At 39.3% G+C, this 26397-nt stretch overlaps 1 protein-coding gene across 1 annotated transcript in view; it reads left to right on the top strand.

Moving 5' to 3' along the window:
* The first annotated feature begins 5410 nt into the window (after positions 1-5410).
* NKCC (sodium potassium chloride cotransporter) overlaps positions 5411-26397 on the top strand; it is a 102600-nt gene continuing 81613 nt past the window's right edge. Inside the window, exon 1 of the mRNA XM_083118365.1 lies at positions 5411-5793. Coding sequence (XP_082974491.1) covers positions 5485-5793 — 309 coding nt within the window. The 5' untranslated portion in view covers positions 5411-5484. The remainder of the gene's footprint in view (positions 5794-26397) is intronic.

Here is a 26397-nt window from a genome sequence, read left to right as displayed (position 1 = left end):
CTACCGAGGATCAGACTCCTGGACCCACAGTTAGGATGATCATCTGTAGGGACGTGTTTTTTGTACCAATTCTGCTGTCTTGTGTCAGCTTAAGATCACGATAACACGTGATCTCTGATGAATAACGAGATAAGTGTTGAAAGACACTAGTACCGAATGGTATTCAAATAAGACGAGATGACACGAGACTTGAAACTGTATCCTTTTTGTGTCGGGTTGTAAATGTCCGTCCCCTTCTCGTTCTAGTGTCGAATTTTAAATGCGCGTCCCCTCCTCGGTCTGGTGTCGACTTGTAAATGCCCGTTTCCTTCTTGGTCTGGTGTCGAGTTGTAAATAGCCGTCCCCTTCTCATTTTGCCTCGAGTTGTAAATGGCAGTTCTCTTCCCAGTCTGGTGTCGAGTTGTAAATGGAAGTTCTCTTCTCGGTCTGATGTCAAGTTGTAAGTGGAAGTTCTCTTCTCGGTCTGATGTCAAGTTGTAAGTGGAAGTTCTCTTCTCGGTCTGATGCCGAGTTGTAAGTCGAAGTTTTCTTCTCGGTTTGATGTCGAGTTGTAAATAGCCGTTCCCTTCTCGTTTGGTCTCGAGTTGTAAACGCCCGTCCTCTTCTCGGCCTGTTATCGAGTTGTAAATGGAAGTTCTCTTCTCAGTTTGATGTCGAGTTGTATGTGGAAGTTCTCTTCTCGGTTTGATGTCGAGTTGAAAATGGCGGTCCCATTCTTGGTGTGGTCTCGAGTTGTAACCGTCCACCCCCTTCTCGGCCTGTTATCGAGTTGTAAATGAAAGTTCTCTTCTCGGTCTGAAATCGAGTTGTAAGTGGAAGTTCTCTTCTCGGTTTGATGTCGAGATGTAAATAGCCGTCCTCTTCTCGTTTGGTCTCGAGTTGTAAACGCCCGTCCTCTTCTCGGACTGTTATCGAGTTGTAAGTGGAAGTTCTCTTCTCGGTTTGATGTCGAGTTGTAAGTGGAAGTTCTCTTCTCGGTTTGATGTCGAGTTGTAAGTGGAAGTTCTCTTCTCGGTTTGATGTCGAGTTGTAAATAGCCGTTCCCTTCTCGTTTGGTCTCGAGTTGTAAACGCCCGTCCTCTTCTCGGACTGTTATCGAGTTGTACGTGGAAGTTCTCTTCTCAGTCTGATATCGAGTTGTAAGTGGAAGTTCTCTTCTCGGTTTGATGTCGAGTTGAAAATAGCCGTCCCATTCTTCGTGTGGTCTCGAGTTGTAAACGTCCATCCCATTCTCGGCCTGTTATCGAGTTGTAAATGGAAGTTTTCTTCTCGGTCTGATGTCGAGTTGTAAGTGGAAGTTCTCTTCTAGGTTTGATATCGAGTTGTAAATAGCCGTCCCCTTCTCGTTTGGTCTCGAGTTGTAAACGCCCGTCCTCTTCTCGGACTGTTATCGAGTTGTAAGTGGAAGTTCTCTTCTCAGTCTGATGTCGAGTTGTAAGTGGAAGTTCTCTTCTCGGTTTGATGTCGAGTTGAAAATGGCCGTCCCATTCTTGGTGTGGTCTCGAGTTGTAAACGTCCATCCCATTCTCGGCCTGTTATCGAGTTGTAAATGGAAGTTTTCTTCTCGGTCTGATGTCGAGTTTTAAGTGGAAGTTCTCTTCTCGGTTTGATGTCGAGTTGTAAATAGCCGCCCCTTCTCGTTTGGTCTTGAGTTGTAAACGCCCGTCCTCTTTTCGGCCTGTTATCGAGTTGTAAATGGAAGTTCTCTTCTCAGTTTGATGTCGAGTTGTAAGTGGAAGTTCTCTTCTCGGTTTGATGTCGAGATGTAAATAGCCGTCCCCTTCTCGTTTGGTCTCGAGTTGTAAACGCCCGTCCTCTTCTCTGACTGTTATCGAGTTGTAAATGGAAGTTCTCTTCTCAGTCTGATGTCGAGTTGTAAGTGGAAGTGCTCTTCTTGGTTTGATGTCGAGTTGAAAATGGTCGTCCCATTCTTGGTGTGGTCTCGAGTTGTAAACGTCCATCTCCTTCTCGGCCTGTTATCGAGTTGTAAATGGAAGTTCTCTTCTCGGTCTGATGTCGAGTTGTAAGTGGAAGTTCTCTTCTCGGTTTGATGTCGAGTTGGAAATAGCCGTCTTCTTCTCGGTCTAGTGTCGAGTTGTATATCAGTGGTTTCCAACTTCAAAAGGTCCGCGGGCCAAAATTATATCCAGCAGTTGATAGGCGGGCCGCATTTTTTTTGGGGGGGGGGGATTAAAAATTACAAAAATTGTAAGTACTGAACTGAAAATGTAGTACTTACTTTCGCATGACCTAAATTTCTAAAATGAGGCAATAAAACAATGGAATTACAAATCAAAATTGTATAATTACAATTTATTTCACAAAAACCCAATACTTATTGATGAATTGAAAGAAATTAAAGACACACCATACAAATTAGAATCCTTCATAGTAAGTGTTCAATGTGAAAATTGAGCCCGATCTGCTTCTTTTATTAAAGTTGTATTTGAATTTCTGTATTTGAAAGTCTCGGAAGGTGAAGCAGTGAAGAATCTGCCAGTCTGCTTCTGTAGCGGTTCTTGATGAACTTCATTGAAGAAAAAACACTTTCACACGTGTATGTGCTGCCGAACATTGATGTCATTCTTTGCCCAAAACTACGAAGGTTTTGAAAGCGTTTTTTTTAAAGGTATTTGAAAAACTCTGGCCCCTTTTCTTGCCTCGTTTGAAGGAACACAACGCCTTGCAAATCACGCAATTCAAGTTGGAGAGAAGCTATTTTAATTTTCAATCTTACGTTTTTTGGAGATATTGCTCATTTCGATATTTGAACAAACTTTAACAATCAGTCACAGCACAATCCGAGTTGGAACACTGGAAATCTCTTGGTACTTCTTTCGTAGTAAAACAGATCTCTTTAGAGCCGCTCTGCAGTTTGTTTCTGAACACAAAGAGTGAAGCCTTCGCGGAAGCAGACGAGTTCATTCCACATAGCGAAGGGATGGAATGCATGGTGTGAAGAGAAAGTTACGTCACTTTAGATTCTTCTGGTTATCATTATTGACTGCAAAATCAATTGTACCTGTGATATTGTCTTTCTTCACAGAGCATCCGTTCCTTCAGTAAAAAAAGAACGTATTTTAATAAAAATAAATAAAATTAATGTATTTTGCGAACTGGCTTCGCGGGCCGCAGAAAAAGGCAACGGGGGCCGCATGCGGCCCGCGGGCCGCCAGTTGGAAACCCCTGTTGTATATGACCGTCCCCTTATCGGTCTAGTGCAAGTTATAAATGCTCATCTCCTTCTCGGTCTGGTCTCTAGTTGTGTGTGTCAATTGCTCTTCTTGGTCGTGTCGAGTTGTAAATGTCCGTTCCCTTCTCGGTCTAATGTCAAGATGTAAATGAACGTTGCCTTCTTGGTTCGAGTTCTAAACGGCCGTTCCTTTATCGGTCTAGTGCGAGTTGTAAATGCTCGTATCCTTCTCGGTCTTGTCTGTAGTTGTATGTGACCGTGCTCTTCTTGGTAGTGTCCAGTTGTAAATGTCCGTCCTCTTATCGGTCTGGTGTCGATTTGTATATACCCGTCTCCTTGTAGGTCTGTTGTCGAGTTGTATATGGCCGTCTCCTTTTCTGTATCTTGTCATGTTGTAAATGTCAGTCTCCTTATCGGTCTGGTGTCGAGTTGCATATGGCCGTCCACTTCTCGGTCAGGTGTCGAGTTGTAAATGCTCGTCTCCTTCTCGGTCTGGTGTCGAGTTGTAAATGCCCATATCTTTCTCTGTCTGGTATCGAGTTGTATATGGCCGTCTCCTTCTCGGTCTTGTGTCGAGTTGTAATTGCCAGTCCTCTTCTAACTATGGTGTCGATTTGTAAAAACCCGTCGCTTACTCGACCTGGTGTCGAGTTTTACATGCCCGCCCCCTTCTCGGTCTGTATCGAGTTGTAATAGACCGTCCCCTTCTATGTCTGCTATCGAGTTGTATATGGCAGTCCCCTCTCGGTCTGGTGTCGAGTTGTAAATGCCCGTCTCCTTCTCAGTGTGGTGTCGAGTTGTAAATGCCCGTCTATTTCTCGGTCTGGTGTCGAGTTGTATATGCTTGTCCTGTTCTTAGCCCCCTCTCGTTTTATAAACATCCGTATTTTTTATTGTCTCATTTTCGATGAGAAGTATTGGCCTGGTTTCGAGGCTCAAACGCAGCATATACAGGACGTCACCTTAAAAACTGTGATGTAAGAAGTTGTTTGTTCAGCACATATTCAAATGTCGACCTTCCTTCCACGTAATACACCCTGGATTTCATTCTTGCAGACTAACGATGCTTTGGTGGCTGGACTATCAGCCAGTTTGATTCTCTGTGGGGTTCGTGTTCTTTACTCTCTACTTGTGTGTTTTTGATTATCCTTTTTATGAATGTCATGTTATTGTCATTCGTCCTTATCGTCGCGATTTGCCAAAAGTGGAAGAAAAACGACGTATAATAGCCAAAATCAATAAACTAATCACTGTAAAACTTTCAGTAAATAGAAGTCATGCAGGCAAACCACCTTTCTCAATAAATTAATCCTGCGTAACGATAATCTTCGACGCTACAAACCACAAAAAGCAGAATTTTATCCAGAATATATACACAGGCACAGTACAAACTTAATACTACAATATGGCTTGACTTTACAATTCATGTAAACAAAATATACGACGTATCTAAAAAATAATCAGGCAGATATACACTTAGCATGTGTGAAGAAATGACATACAAATGCAAATTTAGTTTAGATAAAATATTTGTATGTCGTGATAAAGTCCCGAAAGAGATCGGGGCTGACAGCAAGTTTCGATCTCATTTCGATTTTACAGAGATGAGAATCGTTAGATCTCGTTCTTGTCTTGATTTATTTGAGTCCGTCTCGTTATCATCTCTATCATCATAGCTCATTTTCTCGAAATTATGTGAAGTGGTAACGTTTCTTGGTTAGAACAGTCTAGGGTGCCAATGACCCTTCATTAGGTATTGGAAGAGATCTTGTAACAAAACCGCTACACTGTATTGTTGTAACCGTCATTACGCAACACAGCAAACACAATTTGCGCATAAAAACAAGGAAACGCCAGACAGTCGCCGAAGACATGCGTTGCGTTCTCCCCCTATTTATTACGATAAGCCAATTAAAAGCTTGCAAACATCGGAAGTGCCGCTCGAGCGAAGCTACGAGTGCGTATTAAGTGTGGGTGAGTGCTGGTTCGCACAGCCTTGGAGGAAAAAAACAAATCAATCCCGTGCTCAACCAGTACAACACGTTTCGTGACGTAGACAAACACGTCATCTTCCTGCGGTCTCTGTCAACACTGGAGGTGGGGGGAGAAGTTTATCTGTCGTTGAATGTATTCGTACCCGCTGCACTGTCCTTCGGGGGATATCGAGCGTATAATAATCATAACAGACTCGGAGCCCTTAACACTTGCTCTCAGGCGGCATGCACCGCTGGTAGACGTTGAGAGGAGTCAGCCCCAGAAAGACCACAGTTGCACTCAGAGCTACGGAGAGTATGGGAGATGAAGCAGAAGAACGCGTGAGGAAGCTTTCGGGGATGTCCCCCGGTGGGCCTAGGTTTAAAGTGAACCGGGTTGAGTTCATGACGGATCTTCCCGAGGATGGCGTTCTGGACAACCCGCAAGGCACCGAAGAAAGACGGTACAGGTCGCCGTCCATCATATCTACCAGGAAGGGCAGTCTCTGCCTCACCCAGTTGACCCGCGAGGCCTTGCCGAGGTTGGACAACTACAGGAACCTGTCTTCCGTACAAGCCGCTCTCAGACCCACACTGGAAGAGCTGCACGATGACGATCTATCCAAGGTAAATTTGTGTGTTAACTCATTGATGTGCAAAGCATAAAATACTCTGTTGAAGGGCAAAATCCCTAAGCGCCCTCCGACCATGGCGCCCTGCAAACATCATTATGCAACCTTGCCATAAGAAGAGCCTAGACCATACTATTTATCTGCACCTACTAATACACGAAGAGGCCCAATCACATTTTCTTGTCTCGGAGTGGAGTGGGGGGTACCTGTTGGCCCTTGGAGGAATTTGAGTTTTTTTTTTTGTTTTAAGTCCACTTCTTCGACAGAAAGACTAATCGGGACTGGGTCTACAGTTTAAAGTGAGATCCTAACAACTATGTAACTCCACCGATCCCTTGAAGGAAGGCAAGTTCCAATCGCCAAGTTAATTACCAATCCGATATTAATTCGGAGCAGTTCCTTTGCAATGAAAACACATATTTCCTAAATATGTATTTGGAATCGTAAGAAAATGTTCTACCAACAATATTAACACTAGTCTTGTGGCATTTTAGGGTTAAGCAATCCGAAAATTTCAAATTCTGCAGAATCGTCCAATCAAATATAAAATTTGACACTACTGCCCTGCTTCTTACTTCAATGTTTGCCTCCATATAATTTATAATTTATTTCCCTTAAAGGTTTGGGGTATTGCCTCAATCCCGTGGTTGCACCACTGAGTGTACGTAAATTTGAGTTACCCTTTCCTCCTTTAATCCATTGAAATGAAATTACAATAAAGTATAAAGTAGTGTTCTTCGATCATAGATGCCAGCAAAAAAAAAGTGCCAATTTTTACTGCTCGCAAGTTCGCCATTTTTTACAGGTCACAAAATTATATCAATGTACAAAAAAGATCATTAATCTATGCTCTCTTCATATCAATTTCCTTTAAATATAATGAAGTAGATATCCGTTTTGTACAGTCACTGCTTGGGACACCGGCAATAAACATTGGAAACCTATATGCTTAAATAGTCGCTTCCATGCAAGGCGTTATGTGTGTTGCCTAATTCGACGGTGATAAGTGGATTTTAATAGAAAATTTTCAGTGGAAACTACTACCATAGCCGTAGAGTTAGGAAATACACATTACACCTTGAAGGAAAGCGAGTATTTCAGGATCTAGGTGTCGCATTTTTATTGCCGATGACTGTACATCAAATTCAAAAACTTGACCAGCGGGCCACCCCGTTGAACCAATGGTAAGTCTGTAGCCTTGTTATCAAGGGGTCACGGGTTCGATCACCTGTAGAGGCTCATAGCGGTTTTGACCCACTTTAAGCTTTAAGCGAGTCCAGATTAGCCTATATGTGCAAAAGGCACATGCACTGCAAATGTTAGATAAATGAGTATCTACTCAATGTTGTTCATACGATCAACTTTTCTAAAGAGACTCGTCAGACAGGTCGTATTGAAAAATCAAATAGCATCCTAAAATAAACAATCTAATTGATATTTGTATGAACTTCAGGACGGTTTCTATTTCGTCCTGTTGAGTTGAATTGAATTGTTGTTTTAAGTCCATTTTATGCACAGATAGGCTAATCGGGACTCACGTATGGTTAAAAGTGGGGTCAGAACCACTGTGCAATGTGCCTCCACCGGATATCGAACCCGGACCCCTTAATTTTAAACCTACGACTTCACTATTACGCCATCGGAGGATGTCAAGATGAGGACGGGATAAATTTCTTTCCTGACATGAGAACAATAGATCCTGAAGTAAGCAAGCTGGAAGTACATCCTGAATTCGAAACTTAACTAAGGACCTTACGAGACTGTATTTGTACAAACTTATATTTAACCACACTCAACATAATCAATCAGCTGGAAGCCAACATCACTTAATATCAATAGGAAAGAGTCTTGTACTGCGATGTAATTACGTATTTTCTCAGACTAAACTAATAACATCTAAGCTGAGCATGAAATTACGATAACTTCTCGTAATTTATCTTGATCAGCCACATATTGTTAAATGGAAAATGATCCTCTGCTCGTAGTGAACGAAATAATAAACAATAACATTTGGCAGAGTTGATAAGATTCCTGAGTAAACTGGGTGGAGAATATGTTTCTTCTTCACGTTTTTCAAGTTCTCACTAACCAGTTTGTAGATCGTACGAACTTTTCCTTTACTGGTTAATCTCGAAGTGGGGTCACAAGAGACTATCGTTCAGGTGGACTGAACAGGGTACTGCTTCGGTGCTTTCTTTCTTTTTCTTCCTTTCTTGCTCTTTCTACCTCTTATATTTATCTCTCTCTCTCGTTCTCTCTTTTTCCCTATTTTACTTTACTATGCTATGATATCTTCCTCTGCTCCGTTATGCCTCATTCTGTCTTTTTTCTATATTTTCTTTCCGTCATTCTTTCATCCTCAGTTTTCCTATTACGTTCTTTCAGTCAGTTCCCTCTCCTTATTTCTTCCTCTGCTTCTCTATCTCTCTGTGTTTAATTAATTTTCTTCATATGCTTCTCTATCACTTTCTATCCCACCTCTATCCCTCATTCATAATACGTATCTCATTTTCTCACTCTCTATCACCACCTTATTATTATCTACCTTTCTTTCTCTATTTCCATCCTCTGATTCTCTATATATTTCTATCACTCTCTATCCCGTACTTCTATCTCTTATTCATACTATCTTTTTTTCTCCCTTTCTATTTCTATCTCCACCTACTTCTCTAAATTTCTTTCTCTGTTTTTGTACTTTTCTTTCTGTATTTCTCCATCTCTCTCTATTCCTTCTCATATCTCATTCATAATGCTTCTATTTCTCACTTTCTATTTCTATCTCCGCAATTTCTTTTTTCCCTTAACTTTTCTTTCTTTCTCTGTTCCTCTATTTCTTATTCATCCCTTCACTTCTATATCACATTCAAAATATATCTATTTCTCATTCTCTTGCTATATCTACCTCCAGCAGTGTGTGTCATTCTTGCTCTGCTATTAATCGTCCTGAAAAACTAAGTGGGTGGGAAAAGGTGGACTAAGGCATGATGGGTCCGGTGGCGGCATCTTTGTAGACACGTTCGACATTGGAGATTTATTTCTGAAGACTACAATGAAGCCAAGTAAAAAATATTAATATGTGTATTTCAGATATTTTCGCTGCTTTCCTACCTGTGTAGTCACGATAATCATGGGGAATATTAAACTGATGAAAGGATTGCGAGAACTAACACAAAAGCATCTAAGCCGAATGCTTGAACTGAATTCAGATCCTCTAGCTTCGCAGTGCATACTGCCACCACCATTTATAATTTGTTGTTAAAATCATATTACCATTTCAACTATTTTCCCCTGGATGTTTACTCATATATGCCTTGGGGGGAAATCTTACGCATTAACAGTCCTAGGGATTGTAATAATGAAAATTATCAGATTTGTAAAATCTTATCTACTCGTTTCCGTTGTCAGCGTTCATGTTTAAACCTTGGTCAAGACATGGATGTATATTTTTTTCTGTTCATCGTCATGATTAACCAAAGAGATAGAAATGCAACAAACGAAAATATGAGAAAAGTATGAAAGCTTACCTCTCCCCTATCTAGAGAAATGAATCAAGATGGATATATTCTGGCACACAATTTGGACACAAACTGTTCTTTAACATACTAGCCTCTAGATAACCTAGGTAACGCAATAGGATAAAAACTAAAGCATTGTTGACTTCATGCAATAATGTGTGCAACCACGGCAACGAGAAATTGCAGTTTCAACTGAACTACTGAACCAATGGGAAACTAAATCTAATCATGTGAATTACTGCCCCTGCACACAAAAATAATAATTTAAATATAGCATGCGTTAATAAATGATAAAAAGTCCTTAAGTCCTATAGAAAATGTCAATATAATTAATCCAAGCTGTCTTAATGTAGATAGCGCAAAAATTTTCCTCAAATCTTATTCAAAATGAGCTCCAACCTACGCATAGCTTTACAACTCTATATGTAAAGCCGTTCATATTGTTTCTGGTGATTTTCTCAGGTGAGGTTTTCGGAATTAGTATAAAACATTTTTATTTTAGTATTATACGAAACACACTAAAAATACACAGTCTTATTTTGTAAGTGTAATCGGATTTTAGGGTGTTTGACGATGGAATTGGCGATGAAATGAAATGAAAATACCAGAAGTTTAAAACTAACCGTGAACATTTTCAAATATTTAAACTATGGTTCAATTCCTATGAGTATTATTGTGTTTGTAATTGCGACGTAATATAGACAAGTTTCGTTTTTACTTAAAAAAAAAAAAACTTTTAGGGACCCATGATGAAGGGTTTGTTATGAAATTAGTTGTGAATAAAATTCCAATTCTTTGAAATGGCTGGTATAATTAGGATCTTAAGAGACTCCATTCATAATAAAGACAATAGTGATGTTACATACCAAAAGCTCGGAATGACCTGCAAAACTTACCTAGTACTTAACCAAGGAGGTCATCATCATCATCACCACAATCATCAATAATAATAAATTTAAATACTAAGCACTACCAATGTTTCATACAAAGCTCAAGCCTAAAGTTGATTTTCAGAAGCCAACGAGGCTTTCCTTCCTTCAGTTACAGTTTTCATTATTCCTAGAAGTTTCAGGACATGGCCTACTATAATGGACGATTGATTTTCACGTGCTTCTCTTGTTTAATAACGTATCAAAACATCGAGTATTTGCATCTGGTCCTACATTGCTTCGGAGTCTTTATGATGAAGAACTCGTGATGAAGAGTAACACTTTCTAGGGGGAAAAGTATTTCGTAAAGTTTGACCTAAGAATCGTGGTATTCAATCAACAGTTTAGAATTAAGATCAGAACTGCCTCCACCGCAAATAGAACAACAGAACTTTGGACGAACTTGATTGCACTTTTGAAGAACTTTGCTGAGTATTCAGAGGATGTATGGGAGTACGTTCCTCCAGTTGTCTTCAAACTCCAAACTTGAATCGAGTCTGATATCAGCTTCGATTTGTTGTTTTAAGTCCACTTAATGCACAGGAAGGCTTATCTGGACTGGACCTACAGTTTAAAGTGGGGTCCGAACCACTGTGCCATGTGCCTCCACCGGGAGATCAGCTTCGAGCCCATTGCAATAACAAGTGGAAAAATTGACGCCACGCCAGGAATCGAACCATGGGAGAGCCACGTGGTCTGCTGCTCTAAAAACTGTGGGCAAACATGGATAGACCTCTCAAGGAACAAATGACCAAGCTCAGAAAAACTGAGTTTATTGAACCAAGACGCCAAAGATAGCAGGAATGAAAAGATACATGAAAGTATTGTTGATATTTTCCTGTTCTCACAATCTAGTCTTCCTATCTGTGAAGATGTAACCACTTCGTTTGTGACGTCAAGGTAATGGTCATTCAGAACAGCACGCGTGGGTTATCTATCAGGAACATACAGAAAATAAACACTGACTTCCTCCACTGAATCTACCATACAATGAACTCATTGAAGTCTACGTTTGCCGATTTCTTTGTCTCAGAGTCTTTGTTTTAACCAACACAAGGCGTAGAAACCACAGGACAACGCAAAACACATTATTTACGCACCTTGGCTACTACCAATTATCACAGCTGACAAACAAGTTGGAGCTGTGTCAAATGCATCTGAAATTAATCGAGATTATTCAATTCTTGCCTACATATAACAGAATTCAAACCAATCACAGCGTGTCGCTGTACAACATGTGACAAACGCAAATGTTGTAATACTGACTTGAGTTGTCACTGATGAGTTTCTAATGTGAATTTATGAACGAGCGAATCATAAACATTTGAGAGTCGAGAATAGAGTGAACAGTAAGTAAGAAGTTGTGCAATATATTGCACAAATACTACTAATAGCCTGGTCTAGTCCACTGCCCTTGTTGGTACTCGGTGTAGTGAAGTGTCAGGTTGGTTGAAGGAAATTGTGTTCTATCAAGTAGACGCTGTACGCAAGAATAGTGGTGTTCACGTCCAAAAGATTCATCAACGTTCAGTTGATTAGTTATTGCGTATCGCGTATCACGTGATCATACACCAAATCGAACACCGCTCCAGGACGTAGTGCAAATGGTGCAGACACCAAATAAACTACGTGACACCAATTCAACGAAATAGGCGACTAGGTGCAGTTCAGTACTCTGTAACCAACTACATACGTGAGTGAAATGAGACGGGGCTAATGAATACATTTATGTTAAAACTTAAATCTACCTTTTCATTGATGGAATTAATTAGGTTTCAAACAGCAGTAACTCCCCTCACCAACCACCTGCTGGAAACGCCCCTGGATATGGCCATTAGCAGTCAGCCCCATAGTTTATAATCACCCTTGCATCCGACGTTCATGAGGCGTGTTTAGCAACTCCCTCACTTAGACACTGCACCCATATGATGCACGTAATACCATCCTCTCCAATATAGACTTACAAACATTACAGAACTTTATCAAAGTGACCTCTTTCATGCTGAAATGGATCTACAAAAGCTTCACGAAGAGGAAAACATATTTATTAGCAATCCCGCATTCTCTGTAATCCAAGAATTCATAATTAGTGATACATAACAATCCGAAAGGTTAGAAGGTAACGTCTGATTTATCTAACTAGGCGCTACGATGAAAGAGAAACGGTTTTAACCAATGGCTCTGACGCATCCGTTTGTCATATTAGCAAAATCATCAGCTCTAGGTAGGCGCGTCGACTTGTTGATCACGAACTGTTACGATTCAATCTGCAGTTGCCATCACCTTGGACTTTACAGTGCGCGTACAACAGGACCAGTTGGCACAATATTCCGCCTTAAAGGAGGGTGTAATTGAATTCTTCGCTAGGAACTAACGAAGGCCACGTGATGGGTACTCTCGCTTGACGTTCGCTTCTTAAGTTTCGCCGGAAAATCGTGATGTTGGGTTGTTAGAGATCATCAACTATTGCACGATCTGGTCAGTTACATGGTTGGCCTTGGCGTAACGTCCTGCCGGAAGAAGCTTCCTATATTGAAGAGAGCTATAATGTATAATGTTGGAGAATTTCATCGCTTGGTTTAGATTCTTGAGTAGAACAGCCAAATGGAGAGCCGGTCGACAAGATGGATGTCGTATAAAGCTGATAACTAGCAATTCTTTCAACTGGTTGGATGTTTCGGTGGTATCGCAGAATTAAGAATGTATCGATGGTTGACTTGCAATAGACAATGAAAAACAATTTATGTTAAACTAGCATTTACTAATATTTAAATGTACATCTTCAATTGTACATTCAGTCTCAGAAGTATCGGCGGTTAGGGGTGTGTGGGGGAGGCATTTACCCCCTCACTTTTCGCCACTTTTGCCACTGCACTACGCTAAACCTTACCTACCAAGGGAAAGTAAACTGTCCTTGCCCTCCTAGTTTTGGCACCTTTCCCCCCCTCCAATTTTGGAACGAAATCGCCGCCACTGATTCTCGGGAAGACTGCTCCTAAAGGCAGAGAAGGTAAGAAAGCTAGTGGGCGGAGCAAAGCAATGAACAGTGCTGATAACGGGTCGGTGGCTGCAGCTGCGTTTCCCGTATATACAGTGTGTACGTACAAAACTCCGGACCCAATTTGAAAAATTTATTTGCAACGACCTATGAAATCTATCACCATCAGGAATACAAAATATTGTAGATAATACATGAAAGTTTTTTTACATGGCAATTTGGTTACAAATGCTCTATGTGGAAATCGTGGGTGACCCGACAAATGTGTGCACGGTAATCAAACTCCTGCCAAACACGGCTCAACATGGCCTTTGTAACTGTGGCTGTTGCTTGCTCAATTCTCCCCCTACGTTCCACAACATCACGTGGAAGAGGAGGGACATAAACAAGGTTCTTCACATATCCCCATAAAATAATCGCAGGGGGTGATATCGGGGGACCTAGGGGGCCAGTTCATCACACAGTGGTTACCGTTTCTGCACGACCAATCCAGCGGTTGGGAAGCTCTGCGTTAAGAAATGACCGAACAGCACTGAAAATGCAGAGGAGCTCCGTCTAACTGTAGCACATTGTTTTAGTACTCACAAAATCACAATTTTTTTGTTGCAATGCATAGCAAAAATCAAATCGCCTGTCTTTATCTTTTGGATATAACTTTTGCATTAACTGGCAATCTCTAGCGGCAGATAATGGAACTACTAAAAACACCTACAATAGAAAAAAAATCAACTGTACTCTTTAAAATAATCTACTTTGTTACTCGATAGTGCTAACATTTTGTCTACAATAAACTTTTCAAAGTGCGTCCCTAGTTTATGTACACACTGTATACCTACTTCCTCTCTCGAACGTTATTTAGTCGAACCCTCTCGAGTCCCTACCTGCGCAGACACAGATTCACGGGACAGGGTATAGAAAATTTTAGATCTTGACATTTGCTAGTTTCAAATATCCATAGAGTCGACTCTACCGCCCTCATACTCACCCTCACGTGCTGCTCTCGACCTCACCCCCTCTGAACCTCATGGCTCGATTGGTTAATAAATTAGGATTACTTCGCTTTCTGCCAATTTTGGCTAATCGCGAAGATGAGGATGAGGGATGGTATGATGAAATTGATGAAGGAACAAACAAATAACTCCCCTGACCACTCCGCCACGTTGGCCGGTCCTCATGGTTTGACCTGTCCCTCCTTCTCGCGTGTCTTCCGGAAGTTAATGGTGAAGTCTACCTTGTGTGGTCCACCTTCTGCCAACTAGAGACCAGCAGAATGTGTTGAATTCTTCCCTTCTTGACACTTGGCAGGAAGAGTGCGATGAGGCAACAACTTCTCACTGTTACGCACAGAGATGGTGCACGGCGTTCCACATACCGTTTCTGCCATCGAGATCATTTTTACTCGGCTTCGCATTGGACACAGTCGTCTGTCTCCGTTGTGCCAATTCACCCAAAAATTTTAATTATTTTATTCATGTATGGTCTTGTGGCTTCACCAGGTTTGATACCTGATGGAGGCACAAGTGGTTCGAATTCCACTTTAAACTGTAGGTCCAGTCACGATTAGCCTTACTGTGCATAAAGTGGACTTGAAACACAAATTCAATCAACAAATATTCTCCTCGAAACCATATTTAAAGACGTGATTTTTTCTTTGTTAATTCGAATTTTGAAAAATTCGAACTCTTTTCGTATCCACTTGGAGTTCGAATTAAAAAGAGTCCACTTTACTAGTACAGAATGTCCGAAAAGTCACGCAACCCGGTGTTTCCGACCGTATAACGGAATAGCGAAACGGAATGAGATGAAACGCTTTCTGCCAAGATAATGCCCTGTATATTGGGAAAATTTAGAGAGACAAACATATGTAAGAACATGCATGTTTTAATAACAAATAAGCAAAGTGTTGCCAAAGGCGGAAAAAAAATATTTGCAAATCGTGTATATTGATGCACAGAACTCACTGAGGTAAATTATTGCAACATTTCACAATACCAACGAACAATTTGGATGGCCATCTAATGAATTTGGCAGAAAAAGAACTTTGACGAAGTTTCAAAAACATTGCAGAAGGGAATAAATGTGCTGTTCCAAAAATCGATGTTTTCACAATATTGCGAGGGACACTGGCAACACTGTTGGTGTCACGTGTCACTAACAGACGTGTTTCACCTCAGGCTATCACACTAAGGCACTTTTAACGCCAAAGGAGAAAGTTGGTTATTCTCGAACATATGCAATAAATTACATACACCTTGCAACCCTGAAATGTGGGTATCACTACAAATTAAAGCAAATGTTTGAAGTGTCCACCATTTTCTTGGATACATAAGTTGGTTCGCTTGATCATGTTCTCAGATACCTTCCTGAGGGTTGCAGCACCGATATTATTAATTTCCTGTGTAATGTTTCGTTTCAGCTCCTCCAATGTTCTGGGTCCCGTTTGGTATACTTTCCCCTTTAAGTAACCCCACAGAAAAAAATCTCCAGATGTTAAATCTGGCGAGCGACTGGGCCATAAATCCTTGGATATTAGACGATCACCAAAAAATTCTCTCAGCATACGAAGAGATTCATTACATGTATGTTGTTGTAGCCAAACATCACGTTCGTCTTCTTCCAGGAGAGCAACGAATTGCATTATGAGATCCCCGTACACAGCAGTATCCACTGTTGTCTCAAAGAATAACGGTCCTACAATACGACGTCGCGATATTCCACACCATACACCGATTTTCGGAGAGTGCAAGGGTAGTTCATGCAACTGATGTGGGTTTTCTGTCGACCAATGCCTGGAATTTTGGCTGTTGACATACCTATCCAATTGAAACCACATTTCAGGGTTGCAAGGTGTATGTAATTTATTGCATATGTTCGAGAATAACCAACTTTCTCCTTTGGCGTTAAAAGTGCCTTAGTGTGATAGCCTGAGATGAAACACGTCTGTTAGTGACACGTGACACCAACAGTGTTGCCAGTGTCCTGCGTAATATTGTGAAAACATAGATTTTTGGAAAAGCCATTTATTCCCTTCTGCAATGTTTTTGAAACTTCGTCAAAGTTCTTTTTCTGTCAAATTCATTAGATGGCCATCCAAATTGTTCGTTGGTATTGTGAAATGTTGCATTAATTTACCTCAGTGAGTTCTGTGCATCAATATACACGATTTGCAAATATTTTTTTTCCGCCTTTGGCAACACTTTGCTTATTTGTTATTAAAACATGCATGTTCTTACATATGTTTGTCTCTCTAAATTTTCCCAATATACAGGGCATTCTCTTGGCAGAAAGCGTTTCTTCTCAATCCGTTTTGCTATTCCGTTATACGGTCGTAAACACCGGGTTGCGTGACTTTTCGGACACTCTGTAGAATAACAACATTTTTCGCAAGCAGGAAAGGAGTGAGTGAATTTAGTGTGTGGCACGGAAATTCTATTCGCGCCTAGTATATATATACAGGGTGAGTCAAAAGTCGGGTTACATAGGAAGTTATTCTTGTCTCGTTAATTGTCCGTGAATGGTTGAATGTCCAGTTTCTGGTACATGAATCGGTCGTCGTGGACCGTTGAGTGGCCACTCCGGTCTCCAGACCAATGGCTTCTTTCCTTTGGGGTAATTTAAAGACGCTCGTTTATTCAGCATCTGAAGGAACGCATTGTGCAATGCACAGACATGAAGCATTTGGCAAAAATGCATTGATGTTCAAGGTGCACAAATTGAAGATATACGGGTCATTCCATGTCAAATCATCCAGAATTTTGTGAAAATGTCACCCACCATCCCCGATTTTGACGAAATTCGGTATACTTATAGAATTTTTAATGCTGATTACAAAAATGACAATTTTTTTTAGATTGGTCAAGGGGTTCAGAAGTTACGCGCTTTTTAAAATCTCCGTGTACGCCACTTGCGGCTCGACTTTGAATGACACGCATTAGGTTATAAATAATAGTATCTTCCCTCAGGTTTGCCGTAGAAACTTCAAGTTTCTTTTCTTTTGTTCAAAATGGTGTAAACTTTCATTTTAATAAGGTTTCAGATGATTGTATTAATAACCATGTATTTTTATGTATAGATTCATGTATTTTTTTAGAAGAAAAAATGACTAACTTCAAGAGCAAATTTCGTGCAATGCCCCCCCTTCAATTTCCCCCCAATTTTATATGTAGGTAGCTCAAAGTGTGTACTAATGCCTGATGGAAAAATTGGGATGGGCGGTTCAGAGACAGGGTGATAAAAAAATAATTTGCATCAAATGACATTAAAAGTTAATCTTATTAAAAATGCTTATGTATTTAGCACAAAGCCTGAAGTACAATATGTTTTAAGGTATAATATTCAAAATTTCTGTTCACTATGTGTGAAGGTAAGCATAGGCGTAACCTGGCTGGGCAAAGGGAAGCATTTGGCCCCTCCAAAATTTATAAATTAGTTACAATTTGCCAGTTAAATATATATTGTGAACTTTCTGACACTTGAAGAACAAAACAAATAAAGAGTAATAATTGTGATTTTTCAAATGTATTTAGCAAATACTCGTAATCTTGGACACTATTTTTATGGGTTGGAAAACTTTGTGATTCTTTCAACCCAAAGATAGTTCCCAAGTTACGCCCATGAATATAGTACTAATAATACTTACACTATTGTACTCTATGCATTGCCAAAGTTTCATGTAGGATTGTGCCCTTCACATTTTAGAGGAATATTTTGACCATTTCGAACACTCTAAAGTATTTGACTTATCACTAAGTACATACAGTATGTCCTTCCATTTGTGGTGTTAATGTCCACTGTACGCAGAATATTTTGTGGCCAGTAGTAGGAAGTTGATGGACCAAGTGGATGCAAGAATTTAATTGCTGCATTTCCTTTTTTTTTCCATTGACTTTTGAAGCAATCTTACAAACAAATTTTAGTCACACAAACAAGCTAATACATAATTGTTTAGAGTTGGAATTCAGGAAGAAACTTCTTCACAACAGTCAAACCACACAGTTACACAAAACTTATTTCATCAGCTCTTATTATTTTTGCATTGACTGTTAAACAACTAGTGTTTCGAAGTAACTGGTTGCAAGTAACAGTTACTTTTTATTTAGGAATTCTAACCGTAACTAGCGACTGGAATTGCTGACCTGGAAAGGAAGCTATGCTATCTACGGTTTACTTCAATTTATTTTTAATTACATGTGAAAACTTCAGTGTTTTTGGTGGTCTGCTGCGTTCATTTGGAATGTGCTTCTCAAGCTAGGAAAATGTCATTGTCAAAGGAGTGGACCTTGGTGATCTTGGAATGGAGGGGAAAGAAATAGGTACAAGTGGAATCAATGACACCATATTCAATATACCGTGGTTAGCATACTAATGATTTCTTAATTAAAATCATTCAAGCAAAGCTGACTCCTTGTTCCATCATTTATTTACAGTAGTAATGTAAATATATGAAGGCATATTATGTACTAGAAACATAAATAAAACACTCAAGTCTTCATGATCATTGATTTTGTGTAATTTTTACACAAATCGATTATTAACTGTAAGTTACTTTCACAGTAATTGTAAAGTACTCATAATTACTTTCAAAGTACCAGTAACTGTAACTGAGTTAGTTTTTAAATGAGTAACTGTAACTCGGTTACTTGTAAAAAGTAACTTACCGAACCTGTAGCCTAAGTTCAAAATAGTGCATACTTAATTTTCCTGGTTCTGTTGTTTAGTACTTTGCAATCGCTGACACATCGTACATGATTAATGAGAAATGTATGCCTTCAATATTATGTCTAATTAGTACATCGTTGCCACACTTGTTTTAAGTGTTCCAACCAGCCTGTCACAAGAGTTTCTGTGGTATATGGCAAAATCTCCATGGAAAACTTCAATCAGCACAAATGTGTATTATTAAATCTAACTTCATATTACGTATCCCCGTGAAGAGTAGCCAAAAAAAGAACTTCCATATTGAGATAAAATGCACAAAAAGAATTCTCTCGAAGATAATTTGCTAAATTTGGGAATGCTAATAATGATGATTATATTTCTTTAAAAAAATGAAGACAGTTGAAACTGACTTAGTTACAGTGGAACCTCGATTTTATGTTAGTCAGGCAGCCAAGCTGAAAAAACTTATAATGCGAGAAAATGTAAAACGGAGGAAAATTTCTTAGCAATTTGCTATGTTGGGATCACAAAGAAATATAAAATGCAGGACAATGTAAAATCAAGGAACTTGAAATCGGCTTTCCGCTGCAATTATTATTTGTAAATTTAATTTAATTTATGAATATTGGAGGGGCCAAATGCTTCCCTTTGCCCAGCCAGGTTACGCCTATGCTTACCTTCACACATAGTGAACAGAAATTTTGAATATTATACCTTAAAACATATTGTACTTCAGGCTTTGTGCTAAATACATAAGCATTTTTAATAAGATTAACTTTTAATGTCATTTGATGCAAATTATTTTTTTATCACCCTGTCTCTGAACCGCCCATCCCAATTTTTCCATCAGGCATTAGTACACACTTTGAGCTACCTACATATAAAATTGGGGGGAAATTGAAGGGGGGGCATTGCACGAAATTTGCTCTTGAAGTTAGTCATTTTTTCTTCTAAAAAAATACATGAATCTATACATAAAAATACATGGTTATTAATACAATCATCTGAAACCTTATTAAAATGAAAGTTTACACCATTTTGAACAAAAGAAAAGAAACTTGAAGTTTCTACGGCAAACCTGAGGGAAGATACTATTATTTATAACCTAATGCGTGTCATTCAAAGTCGAGCCGCAAGTGGCGTACACGGAGATTTTAAAAAGCGCGTAACTTCTGAACCCCTTGACCAATCTAAAAAAAATTGTCATTTTTGTAATCAGCATTAAAAATTCTATAAGTATACCGAATTTCGTCAAAATCGGGGATGGTGGGTGACATTTTCACAAAATTCTGGATGAATTGACATGGAATGACCCATACTAAAAATCCCTATTTAACCTTACTTTTAACTCACTCTGTATATTTCACCGTTCAGTGGAGTGTCTTGCTAAAAACTCTCAGGAAAGGAAGGCTCTCTAGCAATTTCCCCATACTCTAGCTCTTACCCGTAGAATATTGAGAAAATCTTTATAAAGCGAGAGAAAAACTACAAAATGCCTGTACAAACATTGATTGATTCACCGATTTAGTTTATTTTACTTCGCTTGTCTGTCATTTTGGCTAATCGTGAAATTGAAAACGGACAATCACAAGCAGTAGGGATGACACAACATGATCCACACTATATTGGCTGTGTGTCCAGACGTCAGAGCCTCACTAGTCTGCAAAATGCAGTCCGTGGTGTGGAAGTGAGGTTGATATTTGGGTATCTTCGGAAAGGGTCACCCTTACCCTCACTCTACAAATGGTGCAAGTAGTGGTGTCTGTTCATAGATGTCAGCACAGGGGAGATAGTAAATTTATGGTTACAGATGCGTGTAAAGATAAGCATAATATTAGAAACTCAGACCTGTTTTACGTACTTATTAGCACCTACAACAATTTATGGCGCATGTTGAGTTTGATAACATATAAATGAGAATTTAACATGTTAAATCAATGTCAACAGTGAATCTTGCATCGAGTGGTAAATTTAAGCGTGCTTTCTTTAAATTATTGCGTTCGATGAAGAGATCGTACTTCCACGGACCACCACTCAGAATAAAGACGAAAGTACCAATGGGTTGATATGAATAATAATAATAATAATATAATGAGTTATTGGGTATGTTCATCTAAGAGCGCACAGCTTCTAAGAGTACGCAGCATGATTTTTGAATGTTGGCAGCATTGCAGGACGCTGCCATTTAGTCATCAGAAGGCTCCAATAGTTGACTGTATAGGACCTTCCCTATGGCGCAGTGCTTGCGTCGTCGCCTTGTAATCAAGGAGTCCCGGGTTCGATACCCGGTGGAGGCACACAGTGGTTTGGATCCAACTTTAAACTGTAGGTTCAGTCCCGATTAGACTTACTGTGCATAAAGTGGACTTAAAACACCAAATCAATCAAGTTGACTGTGTACACGTCGTACCTGTACGATATTGTGGTGTTTGCCGTGAAGTTGTCGGTAAATTTGTTTCTTGCCTGTTCACTGTAATATTGAACTCTCACATATTAAGTGTTATGATCTGGTAATGGTAATAATTTGTTTTAAGTATGGTAATAAGTGATAGTATACACCATAACGTCGAACATCAGACATATGTGAGAACGATACACATGCTACTGCTCCTGGCCGATGAATTCTGAACCTTGTCTTATTCTGTTAAGAGTGCACAGTGTATGGAGAAGTCAGAAAATCAGAACTTCTCACATCTTCACCGTACAAAACTCACTCCTGGCATCAAGTTCCAGGACTTTGTAAAAATGGAACGACACAATGACAAATAAACCAGTGCCTCCAAGGAAAATTGTGCGACCCCATTCTGCCCTGGGCGTGATGAACAGTGTGTGGAACCCATAACTAAGGTGCTGCACCTTAAATTTTTTTGTGTGAAAATGGGTAAAAAAGTGACTCATCCCCAAAATAAGCACGTATTGAACTTTACTCATGGTGTTTCGGTTGCACCTTTTTGCACCTTTTTCACAATCTCAGAACCTTTTCCACCTTTTCACAATCTCAGAACCTTTTGCACCTTTTCGCCCTTTTTGCATCTTTATCATTTTTTAATACAACTCGCGTGCTGTTTAACCCCACCCACATTTGAGGCACGGCTTCTTGGCACGTGATTCTTGTGTACCGCACAACAATGAATCGGCTTTCTTCAGTTCTTGGACGTTAATGTAGTAAGCGTGCGGACTTTAAACAGTGCCAACAATGACGCGTTGCAATTGCTAGAAGTTGTGCTCTTTTTGTCCTATGCTGTATTGTTTACGACTTGTTGTAGGAAAGCTGTTTTGTTTTAGTTTCCTTCTTCCGTCTCAGCGAGCAAGGTAACTGCTACAGTCTGTGATCGACTGATCGATGCATCGGATTTGCTTGTTCACCATACCAAAACATAAAGTAAATGTTAGGAAACTGCAGGACATTGTTATCAGTTTAGCGGTGACGGCATTCAGAGTGATGGATCTGTTCTGAGGTGTGATGTGTGTGATATTTCTATTGCTCTTGATGAGAAACACCAACGCACTCAAATTGTGCAGCATATACAAAGTGGGAGGCACGCCAGGAATAAAGAACTACGAGATGGTAAAGGTGGGAAGCGATAGCAATTCATTGGTGAGGCGCTTGCATCTTCGAGTTCCAGAAATACAAATGAATTTTGCAGTTGGACAGCAAGGACATTTTTAGCATGTGGAATACCTCTTTCGAAACTTAACAATCCTGTCATGAAATCATATTTGCAAAAATATACTGGGAAGTCAGTTCCAGATGAGAGCACCTTAAGGAAATCTTACCTTCAACCTCTTTATGAAGCTAAAATCTCGCAGATCAGGCAAGTAGTAGCTGACCATCCGGTCTATTTCATACTAGATGAAACCACAGATAGGCAAAACAGGTACGTTTTGAACATTTTAGTAGCACCTCTCAGTGGACATCAAGTGAAACCCATGCTTTTAAAAACTTATTTTCTCGGCAAAAAAGATAATGCAAGTGTAATGCAAAGTTTTGTATTGTGGCCGGAGGTTGTAAAATATGATAGTGTGTGGTTAGTTCTTACAGACCAAGCATCTTACATGTTAGCTGCATTTTCTAATCTGAAGAATATGTATCCTAACTTAAAACATGTGACCTGCTTTGTTCATGCTTTGCATCGAGTTTGTGAAGCTCTTAAAGATGAGTATACATATGTGAATGAATTTGTTTCTTGCATTAAGAAAATACTGAAAAAGGCTCCTTCTAGATTACAGAAGTACGTATAAATTACGAAACTTCCACTACCACCCTCTCCCATCCTCACTAGGTGGGGTACATGGTTAAAAGCTGTAGTGTTTATTTGCAATCATTTCTATACAATATCGAAATTTTTAGATGCTTTGCCTAGCGATTCCTCAGCTGTAGAAAAAGCGAAAAAACTTGCACTTAAACAGGAATTGCAAGATGAACTCTGTATTGTACATGGCTTCTGTTCCCTTACTACTGCAATCACAAAACTGGAGGAGCAGTGTCCTGAAAAGGAAGCACAGTAGGTTGTTTTGATGGATGTGCAACGAGAGCTGCAAGGGGTCGGGAAGGAGAAGTTAGAACAAAGTTTAGCCAAAAACTCTGATGTTCAAGAAGTCGCAACCAACAAGGATGTGGATTACCGGTTGAAAACAAAATACGCACCACTTGTGTCTGTTGACGTTGAACGTTCTTTTTCAACTTACAAGTATCTGCTTTAGAGACCGCAGATGTAGCCTCACTCAGAAGAACATAGAAATTTTGAATGTAATCTATTTTAACAGTTTTCGAGATGACTGATTCTAAGCAATTAAGAACAAGCATGTTTTCCTTTATGTTGCTTTCTAATGTATCAGATAATTTTCTTTGCTTAGTTATATTAAACAATTTAAAACCGAGAATACTCTATGTGTTAATCCAGACAAGTTGAATCATATATGTATGGACTGCTCACAATAAATTCTACATCTGAAAATTAGCACCAATTTTAGCACCTTTTTTGTACAAAATTTGGCACCTTTTTTGCACCTTTATTGGCAAATTTTTGCACCTAAAATTCCTAGCTCTACCCATAACTGACGACTGGGTTCAGTGCGTAGGTTGTGTTCAATGGTGGCACGAAGCATGGTCCTTTTATGAGGGTATGAGTATATTTAAATGTGATACCTGTGAATGAGTACTCTTGAAGGACCTTGTGCGCACTCTTAGAGTAACTGTCCTCTAAGAGTGCGCAATTACATATTTTCATAAATGTTTAAAAATAATACAAGTTTATTATTACCTGGATCTTTCTTTGTGTGTAATTGATTGATTGATTGATTTAGTTTATTTTACTGCGCGTTTTCGCCTCTTGGCTAATTTGCGAAGATGGGGATGAGTGATGAAATGATGAAATTGATGAATGGACATTCACAAACAACCAAGCCCGAGCGGGATTCGAACACGGGACCCTTGGCGTCGCAGCGCTATGTGCTAACCACTTTTTTATTTTTATTTTAAAAGGAATACCCCTATTCGGCAGTATCCCCCGTCATTCACACATTTCTCAAACTTTCACTCATGTAAATTTTTACTGTATTGTCGTTTTTACTCATTTCAGACAAACACAAACATCCAAGTCCTAGCTCGGAATCGAACCCGGGACCCCTGGCTTCGTAGCGCGATATGCTGACTACTTTTCTTTTCTTTTCTTTTTTTTTCTTTTTTTTTTTAAATTCGGCAGTATCCCCCGTCATTCACACATTTTCACAATCTTTCCCACATGTCAATTTTCACTGTATTCACGTTGGTTCTCATTATTTGGACAAACACAAACATCCAAGCCCGAGCGGGATTCGAACCCTGGACCCCTAGCGTTGCAGCGCGATGAGCTAACCACTTTCTTTTTTTTAATAACTTTATTTCCTTGTTACATTTGCCAGAATACAAAATATGTTCATCCAATACAACTGTTTTTAGTAATAGTTACATAGTATGCATGACAGTTAAAAAATTTGCATACGTAGTATGCATAAAATATGAAGAAATATGTTGATATTCTTGATGCATATATATTTCAAATCTCTCACGACAATCATGTTTCTTATAGGTACTAAAAAACCTAGCATAATTCCCTAATATCCAATGTACACTATGTACCTTTGTTTTCGGGTAATAAGTAAAACTTGGGTACAAAAGATGATCAATCGTGATTTGCCTCTGTCTTGTTCTGCATATTATACTAATCATTTCCGTGATATACTCCCACGTTGATTCTGTAATTATACACTCACTGATTAGGTGTTCTAAACTTTCTTCTACATTACACCATTTACACAGCGGAGTTTCCGCTAATCGGAATCTATGAAGTTTAGTTCCAGTTATCACTATTTGGTGAACAATAGAATACCATGCAGACCTTAGCTTTGTTGATAAATGTGTTGCATGTACATTAGACCAAACTCTGTTCCACAGGACACGAGGGTACTTCAACATTATTTTACATTTATTATACCTAGTCTTACAGATAATTTTGTATATATTTTTTACAGTGGGTATTTGTAGATTGCCAGATAGTAACAAAGAAAAACATATTTCTACAATAGAATCTACCAAATATTGTTACTGTTTGGTAATAGTGCTTATAGGTACCAAGTGCATATGCTAATACAATAGTGTTCAAACATTGCTGGAGGATCGTACCTGTCAGACCTTCAGTATGTTTATCAGAGCGGCAACGTTAGCCTGAATCATTAGTGCTTGACATTTGGTTGCCACATGAACAAATTTTAATCCGCCGCATTCAACAGATAGACACATTGTTTCATGGCTAACCCGAAGGATATGTCCAGACCACATGAACCAATTTACAGCACTCTTCAGTTTCGCAAGGTCTATTTTAGTGGTGGAAGAATTTTCACCAGAAACCAGACCTTGGAGAGCGCGAAAATATTTACAAAAGCTGCACGTGATAGTAAGCTCAAATTCCTAAGCTTATGTTTACATAAAACAGCTTTTATAGCTCCTATTATCGAATTATAATTTAATTCCTGCATCTGCTTAATTGACATAGTAAACATTATTTCAAGTATTTTCAGTTTTGGAACAACTTGAAAATATCCTTGAGATCTGTTTTGGTTTGTAGAATTTAAATACATCATACGAGTTTTTTTCATAGTTTATCGTTAAACATGAAAGGAGTTTGTATTTCTCCATTTGCTGATATATAACTTTTGCGTCAGTCTGGGACTGAACTAGAATGCTTACATCATCTGCATATGATAATACTTTAATGTTTTGATTGCTAATTGTGATACCAGATATTTCCATTTCTAAAGATATTAACAATGGCGTTAGCGAGACACAGAAAACCAACATGCAGAGAGGATCTCCGTGTCGAACCCCTGCACACACTGGGAAAGGGTTCGTTAAGAATCCATTTATTTGGATTTTGGATTCTGCGTGTTTGTACAGACCTTGTAAGGCACTTAGAAACTTTCCACCTAGACCAAGTTTACCAAAAACCTTGAACATATGT

Source organism: Lepisma saccharinum, chromosome 3 (assembly GCF_977018435.1).
Source record: "Lepisma saccharinum chromosome 3, izLepSacc3.1, whole genome shotgun sequence".
In the NCBI taxonomy this organism is placed as follows: Eukaryota; Metazoa; Arthropoda; class Insecta; order Zygentoma; family Lepismatidae; genus Lepisma; species Lepisma saccharinum.
The sequence above is the reverse complement of the archived record's forward strand: the minus strand, read 5'-3'. Positions and strand labels throughout refer to the sequence as shown.